Here is a 24,903-nt window from a genome sequence, read left to right on the forward strand (position 1 = left end):
ACACTCGGCTGCCCTCAGTGGCACAGATAATCTCAAATCCTACCTCACAGTCACCACTCTCAGCCTCAATATTCCAGGACTCGAGGCCCATGCTCTCAACCCCAACCACCTTCAAAAAACTAAATACCTTCCCCTTAGAGTCTTCACGGGTACAGACACTGCCCGTTCTCAATTCGCCCCCGGCAACAATAGCCGGCAGCTCTTCCGAGGGCGGCAGCACCGTGTGTCAGAGCCTACCGTCCTTTCGATCTTCGTTCCCCTGCGAGATCGTACCGGACGTCATCTCCTCAAAGGACCACTTTCTCAAAAACGGCGTGCCACAGCCCACCTATCCCGCAGTCACGTCCTCTCCTCGCCAATCACATCACAGCCACTCTCACAGCCATGGTCACCATAACTCGTCACAGTCGCATATTCGACGACTATCAGAGCAGTTCTACCCTACCCCTCTACTCTCCTCCACAGCATCCACTCCAGCTTACTCCCACGCCTCTCCGCCCAAGACCTGTGACATCTCCAACGTTTCAACCCCTTCTGCCCTCCATCAACCCCATTACTGGCCCGATCGACTAAAAACGGACCACTCTCGACCGCAGTCTCACTCTCACTCTCAGTCCCTATCCCAGTCCTCCTGCGAGCCTGGCTCTCAGTACAGTGACACTCCAAGCACCGGATACCCTACTCCCACAGACCCAACCAGCCAAGAAGGTCCTGAAAAACGCCACGACACCCCAACTACCACCATCTCATCCTCGGGGATGTTCAAATGTAACTACCCAGGCTGTGTGGCTCTGCCATTCCAAACTCAATATCTTCTCAAGTAAGCCCCATCGCTCAAAAAAAAACCTTCCCTCCATCTTATCGTCATCCGGATCCCATACTAACAATCGACCCCCCAGCTCCCATGCAAACGTCCACTCTCAGTTCCGGCCATACTATTGTCCCGTACAGGGCTGTCCGCGCTCGGAGGGCGGAAAGGGCTTCAAGCGAAAAAACGAGATGATCCGTCACGGTCTTGTGCACGATTCGCCCGGATATGTATGTCCGTTCTGTCCGGATCAACGACACAAGTATCCTAGACCGGATAATCTCCAACGGTACGTCGATCATCCCACTTTTAGCGTGGATGCCTGCCTATCATTACTGCCCCAGGCACCCTTATGCGTATCGACACCTCAAAACTGTGGCTGTGCTAATTTATAACGACAGACATGTTCGGGTTCACCACATCGACAAGGACAGGGAAGATCCTCTCCTCAGAGAAGTCCTTGCCCAGAGGCCCGAGGGAGCTAATCGTGGTCGAAGGCGAAGAGCCTAGGCATTGCCTTTTTCCCTTTTTTCCTTTTCCTTCCTACCATACAACAAGATATACCTTACGTCCTTTACATCATCGTCGTCATATCATCATCATAGTTGTCTCTGTTTTTTTTAAAGCGAGAGCAAGAGCGAGCAATTTGTTTCTATCTTTGTTATCGACTATATATATAGCTTATATATATATATATTCTGGCTTCACTTGCGTCGTCGTTCGCTTTCTCGTCCATCCATTTCATTTTTCCACTTTACTTGGTTACCTGCGGTTTGCGAAGGCGTACAAATATCGGCCGGTTCTCTTTTGCTTTCTTTTTTTTTTTTTCGTGTATTTTCTTAAATAGGTTTTTTTTTCTTTGTATTTTCTCGTCGTCTCATCATCTCGTCTCATCTCATCCCATCTTTTTCATCTCGGGAGCTGTGCATTACATTACGTCACCCATTCCCGAGCCTGTCTGCCATATTTCTCCCTCCTCCATTGCTGAACATGGCTTCATTTCCATTCGCATTAATGTTTTCCTATTTTAAAAAATTCCTTTTTACGTCCCTTTTTCTTCTTCTTTTCTCTCTCTTATCATGGAAAACGGTTATCCATACAGCCCTGAGACGCGAGTTTCAGGATAGGGGGCCAACGAAGGGAACGCCTGGTGTATATATTTTGGAAAAATAAAAAACTTCACATGATCGAATGGATAGGTCTATTCCAGTCTGTCTGCCCCTTCAACATCTATTCTTTCATTTCAGTTAATTCCCGTAATATAGGATGGATGGATGGATGGCCCGTCTCACGCACTAATGGATGCGTATGCATAGGGCGGAAGTATGTAAACAAGTATTAGACTAAATGTGTGTAAGCATGACTGCATCGTACGACCTAACAAGTAACTAATTTATACAATCTATCCCTTTAAATGAATACCCAAAAACGGCCCACGCCCTTGCATGTACCTAACTATGTGCTGGAAGTAAGCAACGGCTGGGTTGCTGGGTCCTCGACATCGATGTTCTCCTTGGCTGAGCCGTTCCTTTCACGGTAAAGGATGTAATGCTGCACCATGAAGATGAAGTCGAAAAAAATGCTGACGTTGCTCAGGCCAAATTTCGCTGGGTTGCCGGTGATACCGCTCCAGTCGTTCTCGAGCGAGGAATCAATGACCAGCTGAATCAGTGACAGGATACCGCCGATCAAGTCCAGGAGAATCTGGTATATGCTCCATCCCACGGTTGATTTTAACCGATAGTTTAGATAGACTTGTGGGCAATACTTGACTACAGTCGCCAGCAGCTTGACATAAGACATGGTATAAATCTATAGAACGACAAAACGGCAACTGCATGTCAGCACACAAACACGGGAGACAAAATGGCAACTAAGTAACCAGCTAGCTTAACTGGTTATAATTGCAACTGCTAGCAAGCTGGGGTTGCTGGTACAACTTACGACATCGATCCATGCCCAGTTAGAAGCATCGTTTCCGCCCTTTGACCACGCCAGGAGGAAGACGCCGAGGATGGTAAGCACGCATCCTGCGACCATGCCGCCGATAGCAGGGCTGATGTTCTGATGCGGAGACGCCTTGAACCCCCATATCATCGGGTAGAACTGGCTATATGTAATCACGCTGAGGGCGACTGCATGAAAGGCAAAGGCTACGTCGTTGGCTCGCACCGTAGGCTCAGGTGCTTCCGGATGACGAGCGGCATACTGGCCCCGGATGACAGGGGAGAAGAAGAAGGCAGAAGTGTAGACTGCATAGCATATGAAGCCTAGAACGTTGGAGGTAGGAAAGGAGATCGTTGAGCCCGAGGTGGAGCGTCGACGCCAGTTCTTGAGAGGCTGTGGGTAGAATGACAGAGACCAGCAGAGCATGCTATAATATTTATGATGCCGAGAGTCAGCTTGGGGAGGGGACGACTCTTGATCGGGCCAAGATCATGGGCCTTTTTGTGGGTGGGGAGATGACAAGAGAGATAAATCGTACTATATCCATCCCAGGAGCCTGTGTAGTGTACGAGAGCCCGGCTAAGTTAGCAAGATGCGCGCCTCTTACACTCGTACAAAAGGGCGTGGTTTTGATGGACATTACCTGGAGACTGCGCGCAGGAACCGCTCAACCTGGGGTGACATGGCCGCAGAATAGTTCTACTATCGTCTATCGTATAGGCGGAGAAAGAAGGTTGCAGGCCCTTTTACCATCAAGCAGTGTCCATCCTGTGGTCTTTTATAAAGGCTCGAGCTGTGGTCTGGCAGGGCGCTGCGTGACTGGAAAAATGTGGTCTTGTGCCCGGATGATGTTGGGTTGATTTCCAGGAAGCTAAAAAATATAACTACACAGCTGGCTTACGAGCGAGGAAGATGGCATCAATATTCGAATAGTTGGATAGGGCATGCGATATATTTACCTGTGTAGACATGTCAACTATATCTACTGCATCTATAGAGGCCGTTATTTGTTTATTCAAGTTTAGCTATTAACTCCATAGCTAAATCTTGCTTTGCAGCCGCCACGCCAACAACCCCCAGTAGACTCTTCGAGCCCATGCATACTATGTATATAATATCCAGTGCTGTGTACCTGAGCTGCCTCTGGCGGTTGATCCTGGCATATTCACGTAGTCTTGATCCACAAGATCCATATATCATATGTTGTCGGGCTCCTGGAATTCATGTAAGTACAAACAGGCTGAAATGTGCCATATCTTCGTTCAAGTTAAGTGTCCGTCGTAGAACCTACCCTGAGTTAAGGCATATACATAATACACATGCATAGATAACAATGAGCCATGTAGATATATATAATAGTTAATATATTTGATTCCATCCACTTTTGGCCTTTCCCCTTTTGGCTGTCTGAAAATATATATCACGTGACTCTACGCGTCCCAAAAGACGCGAAAAAGACAAAAAGTCATTAAGTGATTTTATTTTTTTAGAAAGACCAACAGCTAACATATAAATTCATAAAGTGGCCAACTAAAGCTGCAATGACAAATCCCAAAGAAGCCACTCCTCCTCCCACCTCGAGCGCGGACGAGAAACCCCACGCCGCACCCTCATTACCAAACTCACCGCTCGCCAAACGCCCCAAGGTCGCAGCCATGGCAATCCCAGAGACTACAGAGACACCGTCTGCGGCTACTACTTTGCCGTCTACCCAGTTGCTAGTCAAGAAACTGATACCCGAAGCACGCGCACCCACACGGGGATCTGCCTTTGCTGCAGGGTACGATCTATATGCTGCGAAGGATATCGTGATTCCTGCCAGAGACAAGGGCCTAGTGTCGACCGGACTTGCAATTGCTGTTCCAGAAGGGACCTGTGAGTTATCGAGTGTGAAGATATCTACTTCAACTGCACTACTGACCACGGCTTCTAGATGGAAGGATAGCACCTCGCAGCGGGCTTGCGGCGAAGCACTTTATCGATACCGGAGCTGGTGTGATCGATGCTGATTATCGAGGAGAGGTTAAGGTCCTCCTGTTCAACTTCTCAGATGTTGACTTTGCCAGTGCGTTCCTTGCCTCACCAGGGTTTCCTTTGTTTGGCAGTTCTTGCTAATCGACTTTTATAATAATATAGTCAAGGAAGGTGATCGAGTTGCCCAGCTCGTCCTTGAGCGAGTAAGTATATCCCCTTTGTAAGCTACCGTCTCTGTCGACTAATCAATGGCTAATACACGAGTTACTTCAGATTTATACCCCAGAAGTCCAAGTTGTTGAGCAACTGGAAGAGAGTGTACGAGGTGCTGGTGGGTTCGGAAGCACAGGCTAAACGATTTATGACTTGGAACTCTAGATATGATTTTGGTTTCTGCTCTAATGTTCGGCTTTTTTACATTTATGCCCAAAAAGAATCAGAGAACAATGAAAATCTCACTCTAACTAGAAAGAAACTCCCCGAAAAATGGATAGCAAATAACACGAAAACATTACTGGTTCCACTCCCTCACTTTAAACTTCACGACAGGGTGTTTCACATATTCGACATTGCGTACGAGCCTGACCTCTGCTGCCTTCGATGCACGGAGGCGTGCTCTCTTCTCAAGCGCAGCTTTGCGTTCCTCTTCCGATAGATGGGCAAATTCTAAGTCGTCCTTCTCATCCTCTCTTTGATATCTTGCCAGCTCTTCGTTCCTCGCAATCATGGTCTTCTCCAGCACCATATGCATACTCGCCAACACCTTCTCCGTGGCTTTGGCAAGCGGCAACTCTGTGGCCGTTATATCATCTGGAGATACCCAAGATGCCGTTTCGCGCAGAGAAGGCACGTCTTGAAACACGGCTTCGCGAAGCCTTCCGACCATCAGAGCCCCAAACATATCTCCTGTTCCACTAAAGAAGCAATCTAAGCGAGGTACTTCGACTTTAAACAGTCGAGCGGAACGGTCAGATCGCATTGTTGACCCGAAAACCGCCAACACGCTGTCTTGTCGGGCTTCTTGGCTGGTAGAAGAATTGTCTGCCGTTGAGAGAGAGATGACAGATGATGCTGACGAAGAAAGAGGGCCCGGTAGCTGCACTGAAGTGACAACAACGTGTGGAACATTGTACGTACGGTGGATGACCGTCACCGCATCCGCCAGATTTTCAGCAGACGTGATCTTTATTCCGGAGAGTAGTCTATCATCTTGTTAGTGATCTTTTCTCTTCTTGTTGCTCTTTCCCCAAGGCCGGCACGGTCTTACTCTGCTTCGAACTGGTTTGGTAAGATTAAATCCGCATGCGAAACAAGAGACTTGTAGGCCGGTACCACGTCCTCGTTGACGTAGATACGTCCTTGATCCCCCATCACCGGGTCAAGTACTAGATGCCATGCATTAAAAGCCATATTCTTCACCAAAGTGCTTCTCCAACTCACCCCAGAAAAAGGAACCTGGCCGCTTGGATGCGCGTTTCTTCAGGTCCATCGCAATATCACCCACTGCTTCTACTGCAGTAGCGCTGGGTGCGTATCCTGTCAATAAGACATCAAAGTCGTTAAGGTAACTTTGCCGTAACCCCTCATATAGAGTTGTTATCTCTTGGGCTGATGACTTTGTTCCTTTAAATTGCCTGTATCCCGTATGGTTACCTATTTCGTAGTCAGTACTCCCTATCTCTACTCCCAAGTTGTAGGTAGAGAGCCTTACTGAAATTGACGGTGTTCAAAGCAGCCACTTCACAACCCAAAGACTGCATGGCGAGTGTAGCCATCGTGTTACCTACATATCTATGTCATCCAATTTATTAATGTTTGTCCTCAATAATCATCGATCGATTATACAAGTAGAGCCGATTCCATATGCATCCGGCAATCCCCGGGTATAGTAACGAGACATGATTCATCAGTAGGAAAACCAGGGTGTGAGGGCTTCTTCATACCCATAAACCACCTTAGGTTATCAATATGGCTGGAGTTAGCTAGGGTTCATTATAATTATTGGCCCATTTAACCGCAACATAGGGAGACATACATGACTCGCGATCGCCAACACTTTTGTCTGCGGTACAAGGTCGCCCTGTGCCATACTTGCAGTGTCTATCCTATACTGAGAATGAAAGAAAAAGAGTGAAGAGTCTTTTCAGAAATAATGTGTATGTATGTGCGACCGGCTCGGTTTATTGGAGATGTTAGCTGGGAAGCTGAGAAATTTCCTTGGACGAATGACTCGACCTTAGCTCCGGCTTAAACTATTTAGTTCCGGTTCATGTAAGCAGGCGGTTAATTCAACCACACATTGAATTCCATAGGAGCATAAGCATTGAGAATATTGTGCCCAGATTATCCATATCAAACCATATAATATATATATATATAGATATATATTAAGTCTTGAACTTCAATTTATACTTAACTACCTAATCGACGGTGGAAAGTCAAGCGCCACATAACAGCCAAATTCCCTTTATTCGTACAAGGAGAAGTAAAAGCTACATGATGAAAGACTGCAGATGGGCCTGAAGCATGGCTGGTAACTTTCCCAGGGCCTGGAACTATTGATGATGTTCTCTAGCCGCAAAACCCTATAAAAGGTGATGCCTCAGTTATTGCCCATTCTCTTTACGTATAGGAGATATGAGCAGGCTAAGGCTCGGCTATGGCAACCGGCAGAACTCAACGGAATGCCTCAAATCTGCAGAAGCTATGAGCAAATAGATACAAGGAGGATCTCTGGCCCATTGCCAGCCATAACCCCCCCATGAGCAGGTCGCGGATAACTAATGCCCTATCCAGCATTGACAATCGACCACCCAACAGTGCATTGTCATACCTGGATCACTGGGCTTTTGACTAACTCTTCTCCTGCATCCTCTTTATCATAATATTTATTCCCTCAATGACCACCTCCCACTCAACCTTGTGTATTCTCTCCTTCAGCGCCTCTAGATCTTCATCTACCCCCTTTATAAACGGAATCTCCCGTACTAGGATTGGTTCGCCCATGTCAACCTCTGCTATGACCTTATGAATCATAACTCCTGTCTTGTCAATTTTGCCTTCTAGCCAGGCTTCGTGGGCCCGTTCAATGGCATGCTATCACAGCGGTTAGAATATCGAGTAGTCATTTTGACAAAGGAGACCTCTAACTTACAGTTCCATTGAAGGCACCTGGCAGTGCAGGGTGTAGGTTTATAGTCTCCAGGCCAGCACTTGTCATTGGATCCAGGAACTTCTTTGATAGCACATACATAAATCCGAGACAAACAACAAGATCAGGCTTATCGTCTAGTACCAGGCGTGCTAAATCGATATCATATTCCTCTCGAGCTTTCTTCACTCCCTCTTCAGTGTTTGGATGTTTCTTCTTATATGATAATAGATTGTGGTAGGTAGTGGGTATACCAGCTTTCTTCGCCCGCTCGAGGCCATACGCTTCTTTCCGGTTGGATATTACTCGCACAACTGTTGCGGGAAGAGTTTTGGCGTTGATAGCATCGATAACGGCTTGAAGGTTTGTACCACTGCCTGAAATAAGGATCGTGAGGCGGGTAGGAGAATCCATTTTGGCTCAATGGTATCTTATTGATCTGATCGCGTGATGGAGGGGTTCATAGAGTGTCAGGTATGAGCATTTAGAGGAACGGATGAAGTGTAAACGAGATATGAGGCCTAGATATGCGGAGGACGGTGCTTGATGGCGTTGGGTTTTGATTGTATGTGTATGAGTATGTGTGCTGAGCTCGTACTCTATATATACAGCAATGGAAATTCAACCACTGGCGGGGCAGAAATTTGTCCAGCCCAGATATCGGGGCGGAAAAATATTCGCGGCAATTCTGGTTTAATCTGCTTATGTCATATTGGGTGCCAAGGCTGTAACCGCGAGTCTAACCTGACGTCAAGAAATTCTGTTAGATGTATCACTCTCTCTGAAATGGTTAGTGCTTCTCAAATTAAAAAAAATTATGTGTTATCTTTTAAGTACTGATCTTTGACTTTCATATTACTGGTAAATAAATGAATCCCACGCATATCTAAGTAAGTAATGCAGAAAATTAGAGGGAGGGAGGGAAAGGGTGAATGTTGATTCACTAGTCAAAGGCATTTCAATATTTGTATATAAACTCACGATCACAATGACGGTTTCAATTTGTTCCATAACTTGCCCACCCAAGGATACAATCATGAACTTTTTTTTATATAACCCGGATAAACAAAATATCCGTCTATCACGTGTACATTTTAGCCTCATGTTGACAAATCTCCTTTTTGGGAAAGGTCGCGGTTCCACCTTTTGCGATGAAAGTTTCTCTATATTCATTCAAAGGAGTTGAAAAGAGCGTTGCGACTAGCAGAAGCAGAATACTTGGATAAAAGGGAGCCGGCGCAAGGATGGATACTCTTAATCTACATTCCGCTTCTGAGTATCTGAATAACTTGCTTCTTGCTCGAGGACTTCTACGAAATGGAAAACGTATCGATTTCGCAAACCCGGGCAGTGCACCTGACGGCGTGGATGATACAATGACACAAATTATTAACCTGGTTCATGATTTGGTGACCAGGAGAGACGTGAGTGCCTCTTTTTACCTATCCCTATCGGCTACGAAACCGCGACAGTTGCACTGACCTTAACTTTGCAGCGCGAAGCCGAACAACGAGAAAACCTCGCGACTACAGTGAAAAACCTACGGAAAACAGAAGCAAAGCAGACGCTTCAAATGGTGAGTTTAGTCCAAATAATATATAAGGGAAGGGTTGCGGTTTGATAAGACTTGGACTAATGGTGCTGGCAATACTTTAGGAACAACTCGAGAGTAAAACAAAAGACCTGTCTCGCTCGATTGCCCTTGCAGAAGGCCAAGAAACAGCGTTTAAATCTACGATACGAAATGCAGATATTACCATACGCGGTCTAAAAGACCAAATGCAAAGGATGAAATCCTCAATTCAACAGATCCGAACTCAATGCGCTACAGATATTCGAAAAAGGGACCTCGAATTACAGAAACTAAAAACACATCTAACGGACCGACAGCGCGGCAAAAGAGACGGGCTTGGAGTGATGACAATTACGATACAGCCTCCACCGAAAACGAACACCTCGAGCCGGAGGGCACATGAAGGAGTTAACCACGTGGAGACGCCAGGATACAGTCTCAAGAAGGATACATCTGAGTACCTGACACAACTTTGCCAGAACCTAAGCGATGAGAATGATGCGTTAATACAACTGTCACGGGACACAATCCAGACACTAAAAGAGTTGCAAGGGTTGACCGATGCGGGTGACGAGGAAGCTGAGAGAACTGCAGGAAAAGAAGATAACGTTGATGCTACTCTATCACGACATGAGGTGCTTTCAAGGGAAATGGATTCTGCCCTTGAGCAACTCCGAGCCTTGCTCACGAACCCTTCATTCGTTCCCTTGGAGGAAGTCGAAATTAGGGACTCTGAGATTGCTCGTCTAAGGGATGGGTGGGAAAAGATGGAGTTGCGATGGCAAGAGGCTGTTTCAATGATGGATGGGTGGCATAAGCGAATATCCCATGGAAGCGGTTCGATGAACTTTGATGAACTAAAACTTGGAATGTCGTTCACAACGGACTCCAGCATACAGAAAGATACAGGTAGCACTGCGAACATGTCCGTCGATCAATCGGAGTCGGAGGACTCGGCATTATCGAGCAGACGGGTATCCAACGAGTCTTCCGTTCGACAGAAGAGACTGTTTGATATTGGGCCGTCAGGGCCTACCAAAGATCAGGCTCTACCTGCGAAACCCTCCGGAGGTGAGAAGGCGGCACCGCAAAGATCAGATGCAAATGACATTCGACAGAAGAGACGGAAACTGCAAAGAAACCGTCCCAACTAAAGCCAGACACTCCATGCGCCTTTGGATGTCATCCCATTTCCTACTCTCACTGTGCCATATCAAAGTTTATAGACTAAAGAGATTTAACACCACAAAACAAATAAGGGCATGGAGTAAACTCGAGAATCCAGCTTCACACCATCTTTTTTTTTATTTATTGAAACTTGTATTCTGATATCCTTCGTCATACTTCGTTAGTTATGACATATGACATGCAGAAGTTTTTTTCTTTTGGGGGCCCAAAAAAAAAAACCAACCGCTTAGTCAGCTCAACATGCATTTCCTCAACTCCACCACAAAAACCTCGTTTTCTCTTCTTCGAACCTCGAACTTCGCTCGCTGCCAAAAACAACGACTTACCGTGATTGAAACCTCGTTTCCTCCTCCTCCCCCTCTTGCATCCTCTTCTTGCGCCCTTTCCGGTCTTTTATGCTTCGATTCATGCCTTAATTCAGACGTTTACTGGTATAACTGCTGTGTTTGATACACCGCTGTTGCTCCCGTGTCCAGATTCGAGCCTTAATTGCCGCCCGGCCCCAGAACCTATCTTCGACGAGTTGCTAGCTGTTGCATTACTTGATTAATTTACCTATATTACTTGCCAAACCGCCGTGCAGCCCACTGGCCTGGTCTGTCACTAATCTTTGTCCAAATAGATCACCAACTGTCCGGATTCTGGCTGAAATTTGGATCCCTGTCCCTTAATCACATCCAATACTTGGGCATTGCCCCCCGGTACTTTTCTGGGGTATATTCGTCTACCTCTGTTCGACAGACGTATCTTCGCAAACTCAGCTGGTGCTGCAGGAGCTTTGCTTTACACTCGATCGTCACCACGGATTTTAATACTTCTCTCTTCGTTCTTCAGCCCGTCCTCTGTACACTCCCACGATATTTTCAAGAACAACCATGGCAAGCCACATTATTGGGAACAGAAACAGCACCCCTGAGGCTTCGAAGTCATCTCTTCGCCCCCCGTCTTCCTCCCGCACTCTAGGGGGCTCTCATCAGCTCCGTGCCTCTGCCGACATGTCCGGCTTCGCCCCACCGCTGTCCGCTCGCAATATTCGCCCCGCATCGGAAGTATACTTCAACCAACAATCTCAAAACCAAAACAATGCAGACGATGCACTGGATCGAGCTGCGCAGCAGTGGTTGGCGGATATCGATCAATATGAGACGACTTTGGAGGAAATGGCTGCCGCCACGTTGGACCAGGATTTCAAGGATGAGCTTAGCGCTATTGAGCAGTGGTTTCGTGTTTTGAGTGAAGCTGAGAGGACTGCCGCTCTCTATGCTTTACTTCAACAGACAACCCAGGTTCAAATTCGATTTTTCATTCAGGTGTTGCAACAAATGTCCCAAAGTCACCCAATGTCAAGTGTGTTGTCCCCCGCAACGTTCGGCGAAAAAGGTATGTTTACCTTCCCCAAAACCCCAACTCGTCTGGTTTTCAAATGATACATATTCTAACACTGAAGTTCTCAGATGCCATGTCCAACCGTCTAAGCGATGCTATGTCAAAGCTAAACGTGGAAGGGTCTCGCAACTCTCTGGTTCGCCCTCCTCCGTCTCCTGGCAATAAGCGTAACTCAGGACTTGACACTTCAACTATCAATGCTATGTTTCCCGACGCTGCAGCTGCTATTGCCAAGAAGAAAGCTGAGCTCACTCAACAAACTGGGAATGCTCCTGTATCGAACCGTAACAGTGCTGTTTTTAGTGGAGACAGGTCTTCACTGGTTGCTCCTACCATCTCTACCACTGACGTTGGCAAAGATAGCTTGCCTCAACCTCCTGCCTCTCCTTGGACTCATCGTGCGCCAGAACAACAGGCACCCATTGCACGGCCCAAGTCTTCATCTGGCCAGCAGCAGCAGCAGCAGCCCATGGGCCAATTTTCTCAGCCACTTCAATCTGCTGGTCTTCGATCTCCACTTTCATCTGGACCTTCCAATATACAAAACACTACCATCACCGCTCCCGATTTCATGCCAGAGCCTCCGATTCTTTCCCCTTACAACGTAGGCAATGCAAGCTGGGCTTCCATGACAAATACCCCCATGGTCTCGTCCTTCAACCAACAAAGCCAGCCCAACCAAGCCGATATGATTGCCAATGCCACTGCCATGAAACTCGCTGCTTTGTCAACTGTTAATAACCGTATTGCCTTAGATGATGCACGCAAATACCGCCGTACCCGGTCTAACGATAACCAAAACCGTATGCATAACCAGCCACCTGTTTCTCCCGGCCTCCCAAACACCATTCCTGGAACCAATGTCATCATGGTTAATGACTCTGGTCAAATTCTGAACCCTCAACAGGTTGCTGCTCTGCAGGCTCAACAGCAAGCTGCTCTCAGTGGACGTCGCTCTCGTCCTAACTCTCCAGGGCTGGCGCTTCAAGGAACGCCGCTACAGATGAATTTCACTTCTCCTCAGAACAACGGGTTCCTGGCTGCATATGACGCCAATACCTACTTGGGTAACACTCTTGGTGGAATGGGAGTCAGTCAATTCAGTGGCGCTGGCAGTCACGAAGGATATTTGTCTGATCATTCTGAGATCGCGCGTGGCCGCTCTCCGCGCGGCCGACGTGGAAGCTCGAAGCCACCGGAAGACCCAACCGACCCAGCTCTTCTCCAAGACATCCCCGGTTGGCTTCGATCCCTTCGCTTGCACAAGTACACTGACAACCTTAAGGATCTTAAGTGGACAGAATTGGTCGAGTTAGATGACAAAGGTCTGGAAGCTCGTGGTGTGAATGCCCTTGGTGCAAGGAACAAGATGCTAAAGGTATGTGCCCTGGCCTGCTCTCTTTTTTATTCGTATGTAGGTATTGATACTAATCATTGGTTAATAAAGGTTTTCGAACAAGTTAAGGAGGCAAAGTCGGAAGGAAAGCTCGACAATATCATCTAAAGCTACCAACACAGGCTGAAGATGCAGCACTATGTCTGTTTAAAAAAGGAAATGGTTTGTCCCCATTCGGTGATGCCGCAACGAATTTTTATACTATTTTTTCTCGCGATATCTACCTGATGTGACCACGTCTATAATCCGGAAAGAGCAGGACTGGTATGGTTGTGGAAGTTCTTGCTTTATATCATTTTTGGTGCCCGAATTCTCCCTTTTCTCATTAATCATCTTTACAACTACCCATTTTCTATTTCAACCCGGGAAATTGTTCATATTTTTATCTAGGCCATTGATAGCAGATGGATGTAAGGAGAATTCACTACATTGAAAAAAAAAATCAAGGCTCACGGATAACGTCCAACTTATAATCTCCCAGCTAAACGTGTCAAAATCCAAGTAGTGCTTCGACCCAAAGCTGTGGGCAACGAGTCGATGGGACAGCCTGCGACCATGGATGGTTCTTACTATACGTGAAGAACTATGCGTAGAATCCTTGTCTACACCCTCGTCTCTTCCCATAAAGCCCATACTATGTAATTAAAAGTGCCGGCAAATTGCTGACCATCAACTTGCAACCATTGGCCAAAAATCCTTCATATGGGCCAAGCTTATGACATAATTCCACTGTTGTTTATTCTTGTCCATGATCATTTCACAGTGCAAAAACAAGGATATAATTCGAATTGGACGAGTTAAAAAAGGGATTTAATGGAGGTACGGATGGACGAGCAGTGTAAATAGATCCTTGTGGTGGAAGAGGAGGCGTAGAAAGGTCAGGGCATAAGGCTCTCTCATACGGATATCTATTTCTCCCCCTTGTACTGTATAAAGCATGCAACACTCTCAATCCCCTCACCTTTTTCTCTCTCGAGCCTTCATCCGGTTGAATAATCATACTACGAAACAGGCTGCAACCGTAAACCGACCCGGGCCTTTTACTTCATCGAACAAGTATATATCCTCGAGACAATTCTCAGATCAAGCTCGCCATCGAGGTCTCTTCCCATCAAGTCCGTATTTCCCCCGCACCCCTCTCTATACAAGTTTAATACCGCAAGCAGAGGAAGAAGAGAAAAAGCCCATCGTTTTCTGCTATCATTCGTCCTTTGGTATTGATGTAATGTAATCGAGTACTAACAGTGAATGTCTTGCAGTCAGAAAGAGGCCCTTTAGCACATCTATACCTGCGTTGTTCCCATCCATAGAGGCTCGTTCCACCATGTCTGAGTACAAACTCATCGGTTCCTCGCCCAGCGAGATCAAAAATGGAGATAAGATCGAAGTACAAGTTGAAGGCCTGGAAGGGGTGAAGTTACTTCTCGTAAAGCTCGATGACCAGGTCCATGCACTTACCGCCAAATGCACCCATTACGGAGCACCTTTGGCTAAAGGCGTCCTTACATCTGATGCAAGAATAACCTGCCCATGGCATGGAGGTATGTGAAATGTTTCGTTCGATTAGATACTTTGACTGTCTGATAAAGAGCTATGCCTGATGAATATCTCTAGCTTGTTTCAACGTGATCAGCGGAGACGTAGAAGATGCTCCTGCACCCAACGCATTAAAGAAGTATGATATTACTGAGAAAGACGGAGCTTTCTATGTCAAGACAGACGAAGCATCTCTCAAGGCGTGGGGTAGGGAACCAGTCAAGTCTTGCAAAGTTGCTAGCAACGACAAGGTTGTAGTCGTTGGAGGGTATGTATCTCTCACACTTACTACCTCAATCAATATGTAACTGACGCTGGCCATTATAGAGGGAGCGGTGCTTTCGGTACCATCGAATCTCTCAGAGAGCTCGGTTACAGTGGAAGCATCACCATGATATCAAAAGAGCCCAATCTTCCGTTAGACAGAACAAAATTTTCCAAAGCCCTGATAGCTGATCCCTCAAGAATTGAGCTCAGACCCAAGGATTGGTATTCCAACGTCTCTGTAGAGACAGTGTCTGACGAAGTGACTGCTGTAGACTTCGAAAAAAAGTCGGTGGCTACGAAGTCAGGAAAGTCATATCCATATACCAAACTTGTTCTGGCTACCGGGGGAACTCCCAGGAGACTGCCACTTCCAGGATTCAAAGAGTTGAATAATATTTTCACTCTTCGGTATGTTACGGACGTCCAGGCTATCCTAGCCGCAGTTGGTGAGAAGGGAAAAAACGTTGTTGTTATTGGAAGCTCTTTCATTGGCATGGAGGTGGGTAATGCGTTAGCAAAGGAAAACAAAGTCACCATCGTGGGAATGGAATCTGCACCTCTAGAGCGCGTTATGGGAGCAGAAGTCGGCCGTGTTTTCCAGCGTAACCTCGAGAAATCAGGTGTGAAATTTCATATGTCCGCATCCGTAGAGAAGGCGACTCCGTCGTCCGCGGATGCGTCCAAGGTCGGCACAGTACATTTGAAAGATGGAACGGAGTTGCCCGCGGATCTGGTCATTCTCGGTGTTGGCGTCGCTCCCGCAACTGAGTATATCAAGGAGAACCGTTCTGTGAAACTCGAAGGAGATGGGTCTCTCAAGACGGATGAATCCTTTGCTGTCGAGGGCCTAAAGGACGTCTTTGCCATCGGAGACATAGCTACATATCCTTACCATGGCCCTGGAGGGCAAAGCGGTAAGGCTCACGTTCGTATTGAACATTGGAACGTGGCTCAGAACTCAGGCCGGAGCGTCGGCCGCACGATTGCACACTCGGCAACCTCGAGCCATCCTATCAAACCAAAGCCTTTCATCCCGATATTCTGGTCTGCATTGGGCGCTCAGCTACGGTACTGCGGAAATACTATGAACGGATATGATGATGTCGTTATGAAAGGGGAGCTGGAGAATGCGAAGTTTGCGGCTTTCTATACCCTTGGTGATACAGTAGTAGCAGTTGCTACTATGGGTATGGACCCAATCGTTTCAAAAAGTGCTGAGTTGATGAGGAGAGGAAATATGCCCGGAAAGAAAGAATTGCAAGCAGGAACTGATGTGTTGACCGTTGACCTCCCGGGGGCGATAGCAATGTAGGTTTGCTGTGGGCGGATCTCCAGATGGTTCCTTGTGCCTTGGTAACGCACTCTCCGGGACCCATATATTGAATTATATATAGCACTCTCGTAATTTTACATTTTTAAAGAATCCTCTGATAGGTTAATGACGGCGCTACAACGATGGTACAACTTGATAAGGCTAAGAAGTATCGGCTTCAGCTCGAGTTCCTCTTAGCAGACAGTAGAAAGTAATGTACTGAGAAAAATGATTATATATAGATATTTCTATTTCAAATAGTACTCATAATACATATGAAGCTTGAAAAAAGGGTATCAAGACTTGGGCCTATCTGGGCCAACGACCGGGAGCCAAATCAGTAGCAGTAAGAGAAAGGAAAAGCTGACGCAAAGGCATAACAACGATCTTAAAATCTCCAGGACCATGCTTATGCTCTATTGCTGCAGAAGAATAACACTATCGGAAGAATAACACTATCAAATACCCTTAGATAGAACAAAATAAAGCTAGGGATGATAGTATGCCTCATCGTCAACGGGGGATCCATGATAAGTGGTAGATATGTTATCGTCCGTTCTTCCTGGAGAGCATCGCTGAGTTCTGGTTCTAGCCTCACCCGCCTAGCCTTGCAATACTCCCAGTATGCAGGATGCCACCCAGCCTGGCCCCAGTCTATAATTGCCGCCACTTTCGGATTTGGCCCTCGCGATGGGATGATATTGGGTGCAACAAGATCGGAATGTGTATAGCACTTAGGTATGTTGATATATTACTTTTTAAGGAAGTTCATTCACTGACATAGTGTCTAGGTATATCTTGCGTTAAAGTCCTCCATGCTCCTACTATATACCTAAGCTCCTTGCAGATTATCTGTCTCTCATGGTCACTTACCTCTTCCCATCTCGTCTGCAGAGTCTCGCCCTCGATTAGGAATATATAAATAGACCGTTGATCCCCGTCTTTAGTCTAGCCGAAGACCTTAGCGATAGGTACGAGACCTTGTAATTTTTTGCGTACTATTATCTGCGTCTAGGCTCCAGTACCTCCATACTTAACAAACAGTCCTCATGACGGGATCCTAACGAGCTGTGGGCGATGGAAGTTTGTAGCAAGGATATTGCCTGACTCGTTGATTAACCTAATATCAGCTGGCGTAGGAAGTGTAGGTGCCCTTTTCTCCTCGAAGAAGCTGGATTTGGGGAAAGTCTTCATCTAGTCAGGGCTAGAATCCGTTTTCAATGTATCTGCCGCTATTTTGGATGAGGGCGTTAAGAAGGCGACAACCTCCCAGGCTGCAATTAGGAGAATCCTTGGTACAATCGCCGGCTTGGAGGTTTGCGGCTAGGCGGGTCTTACGTAAGATACTCGCACCTTTTTAACGCTGGAGCGAGTCTTTATGGACATCAAAGACACACAGAAGAGCCAGATGGGACCGGATAGGTTATCTGTTTGCCTCGCAGTATAGCAACGAACGGCTCTAGTCTCTTTCTTTAGGGATATTTTACCGTTTCGCTGTCTCTTGGACGGACCTTGACGGGACCGTGAATGTCATCATTGACTGATATCCAGTGGCAGTTGGATACTACCAGACACCAGGGATTTTTATTACAACTCACTTCAAATACCATACATAGTATTTGAAGCATTTGGGTCCCCGACTTAGCCTACATAATCTCTATACCCCATATTTCTTTCGAAGCTCCGAATTCGTCTGGCGATTTTCTAGAACTTTTTGGGCCTTGAACTCACAAGATGTATCCTACACCCCCTACGACCTGGAGTGGCCGCAGTAGGCACGCCGGTTCCTCGGGAGACGATTCGTCAGCATCAACTGGGTCCCGCATAGATTCTAATGATCCCTTCCGAGTAGGAGGACCAGGACCCCTGCCCGTATGGCCACTAGAAACTGGAAGCCCACAGCAGATATCAGCACAGCTTGCTGAGAGGTTAGTAAACCTCGCAATTTTACACCTCGAACGATTTAGTCTAGGAGATATCTATCATCGTATTACGGTGGTTCAGCGATACTGCAAAAAGCATACCCCAACGCCCAGAGATAATACACTACTTATATCCCTTTACCCTTCGAGCAACTCCAACTGGGTAATACTCCTTGATGAGATGATTTCGGCCTGCGCGGAGATAGGTTTTACTGGCAGGATTGAAATGATTGATCATCGAGCCTTGGACGGTATGAAATCATTTCCGCCTGAGGTCTCCCCACAGTTAGCCCAAGACTGGATTGATATACAACAACTAGTTGCTCGTCGGCTATCATCCCTTAACGCTGATTGGAAGGTGGTAATGTTAGCCAAACGTGGCTATTGGAAAGACGTTGCAGTAAACACCGTGCTAATAAAGGTATCTTTACCATCTCACACGGCAGCAATATCTACCAGGGACAGCATCGCACTTACCATTGGTGATTTCATGGATCGCCATAATTTACAGGTCGAAGTGGCACGGGCGGATTATCTCTGGGGGCTCTTTTCAACGGAATTTGCAGGGGATCCTATGGCCACTTCACTCAGCTCCTCGTTTATTAATTCTTGGAACTTTATGGGACTGAGCGTAGGACGCGCTGATGGAGCCGGGACAGGGACGATAGGAGGTTACCTTAAATTCCTAGACTCACGTGGTCACGAGCAGGTGCTTGGGTTAACCTGTTATCACGTTATTCGGGCACTCCCCGGAGGGGATCTTGATCCCAGTAAGTATTGGTGGTTGTACAAAACATTCCTCTAATAACATCTCTACTTAAAGAATTTCGAACAATGAATCAAGGCTAACTTACGACTAGCGATCCCAACCACTGGATCAGTGAATATCAAAATTCCTTGTCAATCCCCTTCAAAAACTGATCTGGACCAAGAAGTCCATCTTGCTATGGCAAAAGTCCCCAAGGTTGCAGGATTGGCTTCACCATTTTATCAAGAGCATTTAAAGAAGTTGGTCGAACAACGGGATCAACGGCTAAGGGAAATCAGCTCGTTTAATACCAAGATTGGGGCCTGTGTTGCCACCTCCGGATGGAGAAACACAGATCTTAATCCATCATTTACTTCCCCTTCTATTCTGCAAGACTGGGCGCTTGTTCACGTGAAAAACGGTCGGATGTCTAACAATTTTATAGCAGATATCGTCGAAATTCACCCAACTTGGAAGCCTGAATCTGCTTGGGTCACTAAGATAGCTAGGATCCCTAATACCGAAGCTCCTGTGGTCAAAAGAGGCCGTACAACAGGTATTACCCTTGGGTGGATCTCTGGACTTGTTCCGGCTAGATTTCGTATAGAAGGTTATCCCGGTGGTCTTCATCACCGTGGATGGGGGGTTTTTAATCCTTCTACTCACTTTGCGAAACCTGGTGACTCTGGATCTTGGGTTTTGGATATGTCTGGCCGGGTTGTTGCCATAGTGATAGCAGGTGACTCTTCAGACGGGTCTACGCTGACCTTACCAATGACGGAGCTAGTCAAAGACGTTGAAATTATGGTTAAGCTCCCAGCGGGTGCCTTCCAGGTTGATATGACGATACCAGCAACGAGACCGTGATTAGTAGAATGCGGCCTTACAAACCTCCTTTACCTAGGGGAAGTGATGCTAATTGGTGAGCATGATGGACCATGTCAATGTCTTTAGTTATCTTGCATATTTTATTTTATGGAAATACTTTTCTAATGGAAACTCAGACCACATGGTGCATGTTCGGTTTCTACTATTTAATTTTGACGCTCTATAAATAAGAAATCAGGTGAAGGTACTATTAGAATAATTCAAATGTCCACAACCAGGTATTGGACAAACGTATACTCCTTGGCTAGTACTGATGATAATTAGATTGTCATGCTAAAAGAAGTGGTGGTTTTACTAGCGCTAAGTTGCCTAAATGCCAGACTTATGGGAAGTGGCCTCTCTTTAAGAATGATAAACCCTTATATCAAGCTAATGCTACCCCTAGGACCTCTGATGTTACATTTTTTTGCCCTTCCACAGAGGACTCATATTTAATATAAAATAAGCCGACACCCAGCCTTTCGTAGAACCGATACCCCGTTATATATGCAGAAATCCTACAGATCAAACAATGCTCCTATTAATCTCTAGTATTGAACGTCGGCCACGTCTTTGGCTTCTTCCATGCCGCCCTCCCCGACCTCGTTTATTAGCTTTGGGCTTCAGCTTTGGTTTTGGTTTGCGTTTAGCCACCCATCCGGGGCCATGGAACAGTGACGAGTCCTCCTCAAAGTCTTCATCATCTGCTGCTGGATCACTCGACAAAGTTAGGTCTACCACTACTGACCCTTCGGGAATCTGAGACGCGGAGGGCTGGCTGTCTTCATTTCTATCATGAACTTCTGCAGTGGGAAAGTTATCTTCATGTGACGGAGGTGAAGTGGATTTTGTTGCTGGATGCTGAGTTTTCATGTGAGGACTGTCTTTTGGTGGTGGTGAGGTTGATCCAGCAGGCTGATAATTAGATAATGGTTTTAATGTCTTTGGTGGGCATGGGGTGGACTCCGCAAGGAGGTCCTCAATTGTTGGGTCCGGGTCATTATCGGAGAGATGGTCAATTTCGTAAAATGGGTTAGGTACGAGCGAGTTTGTATTGCTATCACTGTCATCGTCCGACAAATCAGGCTCGTTGAAATTGTTTGGCGGTTGAGGTGCGTTTTCTCTATCGCTACCATGTGTGGAGGTGTTCGCAGATATCCAGTTTTCTAAAGCGGACAACGGGGATAATTTTGTTTCTGGAACGGTGGAATCCAAGGGAGGACTCGGAGATTTGCGAGGTTCAGATTCTGCAGGAGCTTCCGCTGATGCTTCTGGGGATGGGATATAATCAAAGCCGGTGAATTTAGGCGATGCGATAAACGGGCTCTTTTCACGAAGGGATTCTCCAACGTCGTGTTGCTCATTCTCCTGTGGAAGAGGGCCGTTTTCTTGCACGGCAGCCTCACCCCCAGAGCTGCGTTCCTGAATAGTTTCTTCAGTGTCGTCCTGCTTATTCTCTTCCAGATTGGGACCGCTGTCTCGCACAACCTCGTCATTATTAGGGGCGGCCAACTCAGAATTTACAGACGATCTAAATCCAGCATCTCTGATGAGCTGCGATATTTCCCGGCGGCTAGGAGAGGAAACATGTATATCCCCTGGCGGTGAAGAGGTAAGAAGAGGCGCTTGCTCAGTACTGTGGGAAATTAGTAACTAATATACGTTACAACGTACGGGGGTTATACCAACAGGCGAACGTTTTGCGTCTCCGCCACCTCATTACCTAAATCTGTCGGCTCATCCGCCAGATCTTCCAACCCTTCTTCCTCCCGGAGCTTTACCGGGTCCTCTTCTATATCTGCAAGTTGCTCTCTTGGCTTATTCGCGGACACACGCGCAGCAGCGCTAACCAGTTTTGCATCAATGAGGTTATGGATCTCAAGATCCCTCAAACCATCGTCTTCCTCATCCACCTCATCAAAACCAGGCATTTCGAACTTGGTATAACTTCGAGGGTTATTTTCATCCGCCTCATCAGTTTCTAGTACATCTCGATCGCGTTTGGCAAGGCGAAATGTGATTATATCGCTTGAAGTGATATTCTCTACAATTGCAGTGCGATATGGAGATACTTGGGGTTGCCAATTCGTAGCTTTCGAGAGGTCCAGTTGTTTGAATGCAAAAATAGCCCCAGGCCATAAATTGCTTTTGTCCGCATTAGGTAACGTTGATATATCTGTTGGTAATGGAGGTAGATCGTCATCCGCCGGTTCTATTTTGTCCTGTGCTTTAAAATCTTTAAGACCGGGTATAGGTCCATTGTTATGCGGCTTGGCTTCTGGGTGCACCCCAGCAATGTGAGATACATCTTCCATCGGCTCACTGGCCTCGTCCCCGTAGTCGAGGGTAACATCCTCATTTATATAATCATAATTCTGATTATACCCTTCCGCATATAGTTTCTCATTGGCACTATTAGAGCAAGATTGCCGTTTGTGCTTATTCTTTTTCCTTTTCTTGCTCTGAGGCGCCTGGCTAGCACGTAACTCTTGAATGACAGCATGAGCATCGGCATCCCATCTTTGTACAAAGGGGAATGGAGGCGTAGAGAGTTCGATATCATCATAAACACATTCCGTGGCCTTTAGAACGATCCTGTCCTGCCAATTCTCAACTGGCTGGATTACTTCTTTTGAAGGTTCCGAAGTGATACACCTGGGTTTCTTTGCAGTAACCTTTGGGGTTAAACTATATTTTTGTGCAAGTTTATTTCGAGTCTGCTCTTCTTCCTCTTTCGTTTTGGGAGGCTTGACGCCCAAAGAGCCGAATAGAAGACGCCGAGTGCTGGCAATATCTAGTTTCGATTGCCTCGTTGAGGCGGTAGAATTTGATAAGGGAGAAGCTTTATCCTGAGCTGGAGTCGAAGTATGAATGCTGTCTACCTCGACAGCTTGCGAAACCACTTGATGCTTTCTTTTTTCGCTCGATGGAGATGGTATCTCAACACCTCCTTCCGCTATGTCCCGTAGTAGCTGCTCTCTCTTCTTCTCAAAGTCTGATTTTTCCTTAGAAGTTATTACCTCCAGCATAGAGTCTATGGCTGCAGAACCTCCTTTGCCATTCTCCCAGGCCCGCATGTCATCAAAATTAGCGTCTTTATCTAAAATCCCCGCAATTTTTAGTCGGAGCAATCTTCTGCGCCATTTTGCCCTTAGATTGCTGCGTTTTGTACGTACTGTTCCGTGGCCCGGTGGGTTGACTTGTCCTTTTTCGGTGCTATTCTTTTTATTTGTTTCTAGTTCGGATGGTTTATTGTTGCTCGAGGGTACCTTTGGTGAGGAGCCAGGGCTGGAATCAGAATCTGAGTCCGAGTCGGAAGAAGTTGAATCAGAGCTGGAACTAATGTCTGAACTTGAATCATAGTTGGAATCTGGCTCCGAATCTGAGTTGGAATGCGAGTCTGAATCTGAGTCTGAACTGCTATCATTACCAGAGTCATCTTCATCAGAACTAGAACTTTCCTCTTCCGACGAACATTTGTTAGACGGCTCTTCCAGGTGACTTTTGTCTTCGGGGCCTGGCAATTGAACTTTCTCGGGCGTGAGGTGTGGGGTTTTACGCCGCTTAACGTTGGGAGTGGAAGCTATTACACTCTCCATTTCTATTACGGGTGGCTCAACAGGTACACCCCCGGCAACAGTAGACAGGCACTTTTCCTCATCTCCGGCTGTAGCTTCTTCTTCTTGGGTTTCCGTAACGGCCTGGGCTTGTGTGGTGGGCGGCTCCTCTGAGCGCACGACGTCTTCCCTCCGAGCGGCAACATCTTCAATTACCACGGTCGTATCGTTAAGCGGTAAAGTGGCCTCCAACCCACCACCATGGCTCCAGTCTCCGGTTTCCAATCGTCTTCTCTTATTTCTGGGAGGAATATTGATAGACGGTCTAGACACTGTTGTCCGTTTGAGATCTTGTCTTGATTTTCCGAAAGGGACGCCATCAATTAGGTATGTTCCGTTAGCAGCTATTTGGCGTCTTCCCGTTGCTATTCTAGTGGCTATGTCTTCAGGGTCAAGGGGACGAATACTAGATGTAACAGTGATGTTAGGATGTATGCATGGTAGAGCCGTGGATGTGGTACTTACACAACCTCGTCACCTTCTCTAAGCAGAGCATCAACACGCATAAAATGTAAGCATTCCGAGTTCATGACTTCCACAACATAGTCATGGAGGAACCAGTGCTCGCTATTATCATGTGCTGCATCTCCAGTACTCACTGCGGCTCCCAGTGGTACCACCTCGTTTACGTCTGCCAACAGCTGAGAAATGATATAATTGGCATCGTTACCACCACCAGCAGCACCGGTAGAGGTATAGGCAGTGTTAAAGCTTGCACTGGCGCTTAGAGTACGAACAGAGGCAGGGCCCGAACTTGTGAAGGACGACAAGGCCGAAGGTTGGCGGGACAACGGTAAGCCAGAATTCTGCGTTACAGGAGTACTCCATAAGAGGCGCGTAACCGGTAGCTCATGCCGGTGAATGATAAGATGAAGGCGCATTATCGCGGTTGTGCAAGTCGTTGTCTGAGTGGCCCTCTAATGGTCAATCCGTAACGGCTTCGCGGTCATCTTCGACCGAATTGTAGTCGTAGAGAGGAAACAGAGCCAGTCCACACAGTAAATTGGTTTGTTGAGTTTGCGCAACGATAGAATATATCCGTTCAATATGGTGTTTCGTATATAAAACCACTGAAAGAGAGACTGTTAAAAAAGGTCAAGGAGCTTGGGCCAAATTAAGGTTTACAATGACGCGGCTTGGCATTTTAAGTGAAGTTAAGCAGAAGTGTTGGTATATTGCTATTATTATTGATATAGACAACGAGGAATAGG

The 24,903-nt window shown here is 46.7% G+C and overlaps 11 protein-coding genes across 11 annotated transcripts in view; 6 read left to right on the forward strand and 5 right to left on the reverse strand.

Annotated features, from left to right (window-relative positions):
- MCYG_05955 (C2H2 type zinc finger domain-containing protein) overlaps positions 1-1,318 on the forward strand; it is a gene marked incomplete at both ends in the record, with an annotated part of 2,055 nt that extends 737 nt beyond the window's left edge. The window contains 3 exons of the mRNA XM_002846040.1: positions 139-820; positions 900-1,097; positions 1,210-1,318. Of these exons, the coding sequence (XP_002846086.1) occupies positions 139-820; positions 900-1,097; positions 1,210-1,318 (989 nt within the window). The remainder of the gene's footprint in view (positions 1-138; positions 821-899; positions 1,098-1,209) is intronic.
- Positions 1,319-2,263: 945 nt separating this feature from the next.
- Positions 2,264-3,439, reverse strand: MCYG_05956 (cystinosin; the record flags this gene model as incomplete). The annotated part of the gene is made up of 3 exons (XM_002846041.1): positions 2,264-2,620; positions 2,753-3,182; positions 3,399-3,439. The coding sequence occupies 3 exons, from the start codon at positions 3,437-3,439 to the stop codon at positions 2,264-2,266; spliced, it is 828 nt and encodes a 275-aa protein (XP_002846087.1).
- A 649-nt stretch (positions 3,440-4,088) lies between these two features.
- On the forward strand, positions 4,089-5,083 carry MCYG_05957 (deoxyuridine 5'-triphosphate nucleotidohydrolase; the record flags this gene model as incomplete). The annotated part of the gene is made up of 5 exons (XM_002846042.1): positions 4,089-4,097; positions 4,279-4,630; positions 4,689-4,820; positions 4,892-4,932; positions 5,003-5,083. 5 exons carry the CDS (start codon positions 4,089-4,091, stop codon positions 5,081-5,083), a joined length of 615 nt encoding a protein of 204 aa, XP_002846088.1.
- Positions 5,084-5,240: 157 nt separating this feature from the next.
- On the reverse strand, positions 5,241-6,504 carry MCYG_05958 (pyridoxine kinase; the record flags this gene model as incomplete). The annotated part of the gene is made up of 4 exons (XM_002846043.1): positions 5,241-5,931; positions 5,997-6,114; positions 6,170-6,382; positions 6,441-6,504. The coding sequence occupies 4 exons, from the start codon at positions 6,502-6,504 to the stop codon at positions 5,241-5,243; spliced, it is 1,086 nt and encodes a 361-aa protein (XP_002846089.1).
- Positions 6,505-7,582: 1,078 nt separating this feature from the next.
- On the reverse strand, positions 7,583-8,294 carry MCYG_05959 (phosphoribosylglycinamide formyltransferase; the record flags this gene model as incomplete). Its single annotated transcript, XM_002846044.1, has 2 exons — positions 7,583-7,825; positions 7,884-8,294. The coding sequence occupies 2 exons, from the start codon at positions 8,292-8,294 to the stop codon at positions 7,583-7,585; spliced, it is 654 nt and encodes a 217-aa protein (XP_002846090.1).
- Positions 8,295-9,124: 830 nt separating this feature from the next.
- MCYG_05960 (NIMA interactive protein) lies at positions 9,125-10,607 on the forward strand (the record flags this gene model as incomplete). The annotated part of the gene is made up of 3 exons (XM_002846045.1): positions 9,125-9,304; positions 9,376-9,456; positions 9,537-10,607. 3 exons carry the CDS (start codon positions 9,125-9,127, stop codon positions 10,605-10,607), a joined length of 1,332 nt encoding a protein of 443 aa, XP_002846091.1.
- A 909-nt stretch (positions 10,608-11,516) lies between these two features.
- On the forward strand, positions 11,517-13,531 carry MCYG_05961 (SAM domain-containing protein; the record flags this gene model as incomplete). Its single annotated transcript, XM_002846046.1, has 3 exons — positions 11,517-12,021; positions 12,096-13,405; positions 13,475-13,531. The coding sequence occupies 3 exons, from the start codon at positions 11,517-11,519 to the stop codon at positions 13,529-13,531; spliced, it is 1,872 nt and encodes a 623-aa protein (XP_002846092.1).
- Positions 13,532-14,747: 1,216 nt separating this feature from the next.
- MCYG_05962 (flavoprotein) lies at positions 14,748-16,736 on the forward strand (the record flags this gene model as incomplete). Its single annotated transcript, XM_002846047.1, has 4 exons — positions 14,748-14,964; positions 15,038-15,227; positions 15,287-16,534; positions 16,661-16,736. 4 exons carry the CDS (start codon positions 14,748-14,750, stop codon positions 16,734-16,736), a joined length of 1,731 nt encoding a protein of 576 aa, XP_002846093.1.
- A 111-nt stretch (positions 16,737-16,847) lies between these two features.
- MCYG_05963 (conserved hypothetical protein) lies at positions 16,848-17,732 on the reverse strand (the record flags this gene model as incomplete). Its single annotated transcript, XM_002846048.1, has 5 exons — positions 16,848-16,976; positions 17,005-17,271; positions 17,412-17,486; positions 17,581-17,598; positions 17,631-17,732. The coding sequence occupies 5 exons, from the start codon at positions 17,730-17,732 to the stop codon at positions 16,848-16,850; spliced, it is 591 nt and encodes a 196-aa protein (XP_002846094.1).
- Positions 17,733-18,272: 540 nt separating this feature from the next.
- On the forward strand, positions 18,273-20,075 carry MCYG_05964 (uncharacterized protein; the record flags this gene model as incomplete). The annotated part of the gene is made up of 2 exons (XM_002846049.1): positions 18,273-19,230; positions 19,321-20,075. 2 exons carry the CDS (start codon positions 18,273-18,275, stop codon positions 20,073-20,075), a joined length of 1,713 nt encoding a protein of 570 aa, XP_002846095.1.
- A 525-nt stretch (positions 20,076-20,600) lies between these two features.
- MCYG_05965 (clumping factor B) lies at positions 20,601-24,573 on the reverse strand (the record flags this gene model as incomplete). The annotated part of the gene is made up of 4 exons (XM_002846050.1): positions 20,601-21,711; positions 21,765-22,353; positions 22,399-24,098; positions 24,158-24,573. The coding sequence occupies 4 exons, from the start codon at positions 24,571-24,573 to the stop codon at positions 20,601-20,603; spliced, it is 3,816 nt and encodes a 1,271-aa protein (XP_002846096.1).
- Positions 24,574-24,903: the final 330 nt, after the last annotated feature.

Source organism: Microsporum canis, genomic scaffold, assembly GCF_000151145.1.
Source record: "Microsporum canis CBS 113480 supercont1.5 genomic scaffold, whole genome shotgun sequence".
Classification (NCBI taxonomy): Eukaryota; Fungi; Ascomycota; class Eurotiomycetes; order Onygenales; family Arthrodermataceae; genus Microsporum; species Microsporum canis.